Source organism: Eulemur rufifrons, chromosome 16 (assembly GCF_041146395.1).
Source record: "Eulemur rufifrons isolate Redbay chromosome 16, OSU_ERuf_1, whole genome shotgun sequence".
NCBI classification, from domain to species: domain Eukaryota; kingdom Metazoa; phylum Chordata; class Mammalia; order Primates; family Lemuridae; genus Eulemur; species Eulemur rufifrons.
The window spans coordinates 90437633-90443357 of record NC_090998.1 but is presented as its reverse complement, the minus strand read 5'-3'; the positions used below and the strand labels follow the sequence as shown (position 1 = coordinate 90443357).

Here is a 5725-nt window from a genome sequence, read left to right as displayed (position 1 = left end):
GGTGTTTCCCTAGAATTAGGGTGATGCCCTCCTTTTGACTAAATATGGTCAAACGGGAAGCCTCGTGGCGTCAGGTGCATGACGGGAGTGGGAGGTTCCCTAGACAATTTTATGGTAACGAGGCGTGTAATGAAGCTGCAAGGTTGAGAGGGGGTCAGTTTCTCCACCATCTTGGTTCTAACTGGTTGGAACCTGTCCTACTTCCAGCTTGGTTTGATCAGGGTAGTTTGAAACTTTGAGACTTCCGGACTCAGTTAAACAATGTCTGCACAATTAAGCAATGCCCACAGCAGTGCCTGCCAGTCCCCTGTCTCAGTGGTACATCTCGCCCCCTCTCTCCCTTGGGACCCTGAAGGCAGCTGCCTCTAGTCTCTGCAGGGGTCAGAATAGCTAGTGATTCTCACCCTCTGCTGGGAGATGGAGACCTGGCAGGCTGGTGCCCTCGCCCTCGTCATAACCTGTGTAAATTATCCCCACCCCAGCCCATTGGGCCACCCCCTCCCTGGATTCTCACAAACTTCAGCCTGCTCAAACGTCTGGCACAAGGGCTAAATGAGGTGCCTGGTACACAGTCAGGGCCTGCAGCCCCAACAATAGCAGGTAATAACAGTAGCACCAATATCAACAGAGGGATGGGTGTGGGAGGCAGGGTTATGGCCCAGTATTCTGGCCTTCCCCCCACCCGCTGTCCTGTAGAAGGGCCTTCCTTGTCCTGGCTCCTTTCCAAGCTCCTGGCTCGCCCCCACCATACACCCACACCCACACCCACACCCACTTCTCCTTTGCAGCTGCTCACCGCCTACACCTTCCTGCCATGGAGTCGCTGGCCCGTGGGCAGGGGATGGAGAGGCAGTGGGCCAGGGCCACTCAAAGCTGGCCCACTGGGGTTCTATGGGAGTCCTCAGGTCTTTCAAGCCAGAAACCTGGGGGACAGCCTCCCTCCCCTCACTCCATAGGGTAGCTACTACGTCATGTCCTGCCTGGTCCATAGTGTCAGCCACCTCGACACTCCAGTCACCCATCCAGTCTCCAGCTCGGTAGTAGCCAGAGGGCCCTTGTGAGCACAGCTCAGAGGCAATCTCTTCCCTACTCAAACCCCTCCTCACTGCGGGCCTCACTCCTCTGCTGCCTGGCTGCTCCCTCTGCCCTCCCAGCACCCCCTGCGGCAGTGGCCACGTCTGTCCCCAGAACACGCTCCCTGTACCCCCTTCACCTCTCCAAGCCTTTGCCCATGACATTCCCTCTGCCTGGAGTGTTTCCCGCCCCCTCGCAGCTGCCGAGATCTACTCACTCTGCCCCCAAGCTTCCTTCTGGCCCCTGGACAGTTGCTCGTCCTCAGTTCTCTGTGTTCCCTCAGCCCCGAGTGCTTAGGGGTCTGTAAGTCCCACCAGCAGGCCCGTAACCCTGAGCTCCTGCTGATCTGTGGCTCCCTGAGGGCCTGTCCAGCCCTTGCCCCTGGGGAGGAAGCAGCATATACTGAGGAAGGCCAGGGAGCCTCTGTAGGTGTGCGTGTGTGTGTCAGTCTGAGAGACTGGGGGAGAGGCAGATGGGGGAACCAAACCCTGGGGAGCACAGACAGACGGGGGACCTCAGTGAGACACAGAGGTGAGCTGGCCAGGACACACACAGCCCTGGAGAAAAGGAGTCGGGGTAAGCAGGATTCCCTCCATTCCAGCCATAGTTTCCTTTGTAATATGCAGATCTTACTGACACTCCCTGCTCAAAGCCCTGCGTGGCTCCCTCGTATCCTGCAGCTCAGAGTCCAAGCTCCCTGATGCTCCAGTCAAGGCCCCAGCCTGGCCCTCTGGCCCCAGCACTCCCTGGACTCCCTGTTTGGGTCTCCAAGCCTTTGCTCACGCTCCACCCTCCCTCCACCTGGCAAACGCCTCTCATCATCCAGGATGACCTGTGCTGGTCCCTACTGTGAGGCATTGTCCTGTGGGACTCCCTCTGGGCGGACTCTCTGGGCCTGGTACAAGGTGGTCACTCAGAAGTGTTTGATGTCCTAAACCAGCTCTGCCTGGGAAGAGAAGGAGGACTCCCCAGAGGAGGAGGCAGGTGGGCTTGCAGCGAGATGGTGGTGGGAGCATCGGAGCCACAGACTATCTCTGAGAGGCTGAGCAGGGGAGGCCACCCAGAGGTCTATGTCCTGACTGCAGGGACCCATCCTCTTTGTGGCCCAGGAGCAGGCTCTGGTCTGACCCCAGCCCGGCCTAGGGCCCACCCAGCTGGCGTCTGGGGGTCATGGTTGAGTGGGTGAATGGAGGAACCCTAGGGAGAAAGAAAAAGAGGTCTGCGGTTCAGGGCCCTGGGCCTGGCTGAGAGTGGTCCCACCCCAGTGGTCCCACCCCGCGGGGCGGGGCGGAGTGCGCGGCCGCTCCCGGTTTCCTCCCGGAGGGCAGCGGAGCCCAACTCAGAGCTCAGTCACCGCGCAGTGAGGCGGCATCAGCACCATGAGGCGAGGGGCCAGGAGGCCGAGGGGCAGGGACGGGCCGCCCCCCACGCCCTGTGACCCGGCCCAGTGCTTCGACCTGCTGGTCCGCCACTGCGTGGCCTGCAAGCTCCTCCGCACGCCCGAGCCGAGACCGGGTAAGAGCGACCCGCGCTGACGCGTGGCCTCGGGCAGCCCTCGGGGAGGACGGAGGTCCTGCCACGGGGCCCCCAGCCCGCCGAAGCCGCAGGCAGAGCCCGCCCCGCCCAAGACCCGGCGGGTTGATGGGGATCCGTGGGCAGGGCCTGGACGGGGCCCTCACCGCCGCCTCCGCTCTCTCCCCCTATGTCCACCTCTCCCGCCGTCCCTCCCCTCCCAGCCTCGCCTCCCTCCGCCCCACCCCGTCCCCGCGCGTCCCTCCCCGCGGCCCCGCGCCCTCCCTCCCTGTCCCCTCCGCCTGCAGCAGGAGTGAGCAGCGCGGCGCCCGGGACGGCGCTGCAGCCGCAGGAGTCAGTGGGCGCGGGCGCCGGCCCCGAGGCGGCGCTGCCCTTGCCCGGGCTGCTCTTCGGCGCCCCCGCGCTGCTGGGCCTGGTGCTAGCGCTGGCCCTGGTGGGCCTGGTGAGCTGGAGGCGCCGGCGGCTTCGTGGGACGGCCTCCCCGGAGGGCCCAGATGGAGGCCAGCACGGTGAGTTCCATCTAGGGAACCAAGGGGCACCGTCGGAGGCGCGGGGTCACATGGCCTGGGGGTGAGGCCGTCTAGGGGCGACATGGCCCTTGCGGGTGGGGGGTCTGAACCGAGAGAAAGGGCTGTGTGGACTGCGGGTAGGAGAGAGTTTGCCCTGAAGAGCTCAGGCTGAGCAGGGAGACGACAGGCCCTAAGTGAGGGACACGGCATTGCCCTCCCAGACCCAAGGCGAAGGAAGGACAGCACTGGGGAGTCCCATCTAAGGGAGGAGTCTGTCCTGCACCTTGGGAGTCTGAGGGAGCTTGTCCCAGAGCAAATCCCTGTGGGATGGCCAGGCTGGGCCCCAGCTCCTACCCCTCGGGCGTACTTCCCATCTCGCCCCTGCCCTGTGCCACTCCTCCCTCCCACAGTGGGGTCTCATCGCAAGGGGCTGCACCCTCTGGGAAGCTTTCTAGAACAGGCAGTGGAGGAAGGTTGTGGCCCAGTGCTGACCTTCCCTCCCCCACCTCCTGCCCCAGAGCCCCTGGACAATGTCATCATCCTGTGCCCTGGAACCCTTGATGCCACAGCTCCTGTCTGGCCTCCACCCAGGGAAGAAGACCCAGGCACCACCCCATCCGGCCATAGCGTACCTGTGCCAGCCACAGAGCTGGGCTCCACTGAACTGGTGACCACCAAGACTGCCGGCCCTGAGCAACAATAGCAATGGAGGGGCCGGGCGCGGTGGCTCACGCCTGTGGTCCTGGCACTCTGGGAGGCCGAGGCGGGCGGATTGTTTGAGCTCAGGAGTTTGAGACCAGCCTGAGCAAGAGCGAGACCCCATCTCTACTAAAAATAGAAAGAAATTGTATGGACAGCTAAAATATATATATAGAAAAAAATTAGCCGGGCACGGTGGTGCATGCCTGTAGTCCCAGCTACTCGGGAGGCTGAGGCAGGAGGATCGCTTAAGCCCAGGAGTTTGAGGTTGCTGTGAGCTAGGCTGATGCCACAGGACTCTAGCCCAGGCAACAGAATGAGACTCTGTCTCAAAAAAAAAGAAAAAATCATAGCAATGGAGGGGGCAGGAGATGGTCCCTGCCCTCCTCTGGACCCCGAGCCAGGGGCTTGGAAGTTGAATTTGGCTCTTTCCTCCAGCACCCAAGTGCCCTTTTCCAGGGAGTCAGGCTGCCCCAGCTAAACTCTGCAGCACCACAGACACTACAGACCACAGCAATCAGCCGGCATGGAGTTGTTTGGTGTGTTAGTTTTTGGCTTAAGACTATACCATCTTTGACAGCGCTTCAAGGTTGTGCCTGAGCTTCTGTGCTTTTGAATGACTGGGGCACTGTGAGTAAGAGATTTTTCTTTTAATGTGGGGAAGGCACCATTAAGCCAAAATGAATCTGAAAAAAAGACCAAGTGGGAGGATGCTTAATTTGTACCTGGATATTGTATTTCTTTAATACTTGCTCTCAGAGCTGTCCTGCTTTTAAACCTATGCACATGGCAGCTATGAGTAACCAGTTCATGGGTTTGCTTGCTTTGGGATTCAGTACAAGATTATTTTAAGAAATAATTGAAGAGAAAAAAGGATTGTGCTGGATTGTACTGATTCTTAGGTATCTGTATCCCAGGGGCAACCCTGAGATTGGCCCAATCTGCTACAACTTAAGATGCCATTTTGACTTCAGTGGCAGCTTCCAGAGCCACAGGTCTGCACTTGGGAGGAAGTCTACAGCCTCTGGGGCAGAACTCCAAACTTAAGCTGAAGGAACACACTGGCAGGCAGCTGTCAGGGACCACCCAGGGTCCCAGCTGCTTCTGAGGCACAGCGCACTCAGCCGTACACAGGGCAGGGACGGGACCTACAGGAGGCTCCTTCATACAGAGGCTAGGGCAGGCCTGTGCCCTTGAATCAGATGGATCCGAGGTGCCTTGAATTTCCTTCTCTCTATGGGCAGTCCTCCTGAAGCACTGGACCCCAAATGCTGGGCTCACTTGGCCGTTCTGTGCCAGCCTCTAGGGTCACCCACCAACCCAGTGAAAGCTGCTCCTCTCACAGTGGTGCTCCTTGCTCTGGGATCTGGAGCCAAGACCGTCTATTCCCAGCTCGGGACCACACTGTGCACTCAGTCAGCCATTGCCTCCTGCCTGCCCTCCCACACAGGGTCAGAACCTGCTGACCTGGACTCTGCCCTGGACAGCTTCCTTAGAACTTATCATAGTTTAGTGCCTTTGGAAGGAGCACTGGACTAGGAGTCAGAAGATGGGATTCAGTACCGATACTGTTTTTCCCACGTTGGGCCTTGGCCGTGTTCTGTTCATGCATCAGATGTTTCTGCCTGCATCTCCATGAACTGCCACCAGAACTGTCTAGCAGACCCCTGCCCTTCCTGCCTACCCTTTTCCCAGTTCAGAAGACAATGGCGTCCCCAGAACCTGGACACTCACATCGAGGTCTCTGCCCAGCTACTTGCTCCTTGAACTCATCTCAGATGCCCCTACCCTCAGGGACCCAGGAGACTGGAGTAAGGTCAGGTGGCAAGCAGTAGGCAGGGGTGGGGGTTAGGCCCAGATGGGCCCAGCCATCCACTCCTTCATCTGGGCTGGGGAAGTCTGAGCTGTTC

The 5725-nt window shown here is 59.8% G+C and overlaps 1 protein-coding gene across 1 annotated transcript; it reads left to right on the top strand.

The window, feature by feature from the left end:
* Window positions 1-2453: 2453 nt before the first annotated feature.
* TNFRSF13C (TNF receptor superfamily member 13C) lies at window positions 2454-3968 on the top strand. Its single transcript, XM_069491282.1, has 3 exons — window positions 2454-2589; window positions 2895-3116; window positions 3602-3968. The coding sequence occupies exons 1-3, from the start codon at window positions 2454-2456 to the stop codon at window positions 3817-3819; spliced, it is 576 nt and encodes a 191-aa protein (XP_069347383.1). The 3' UTR covers window positions 3820-3968.
* The last annotated feature ends 1757 nt before the right edge of the window (window positions 3969-5725 follow it).

Bases quoted from the DNA above. Each gene is read 5' to 3' on its own strand.
- TNFRSF13C (XM_069491282.1), top strand. From the start codon at position 2,454: ATGAGGCGAGGGGCCAGGAGGCCGAGGGGCAGGGACGGGCCGCCCCCC. The intron at 2,590-2,894 runs GTAAGAGCGACC...CTCCGCCTGCAG, and splicing joins CACGCCCGAGCCGAGACCGG to CAGGAGTGAGCAGCGCGGCG. The intron at 3,117-3,601 runs GTGAGTTCCATC...GTTGTGGCCCAG, and splicing joins CCCAGATGGAGGCCAGCACG to TGCTGACCTTCCCTCCCCCA.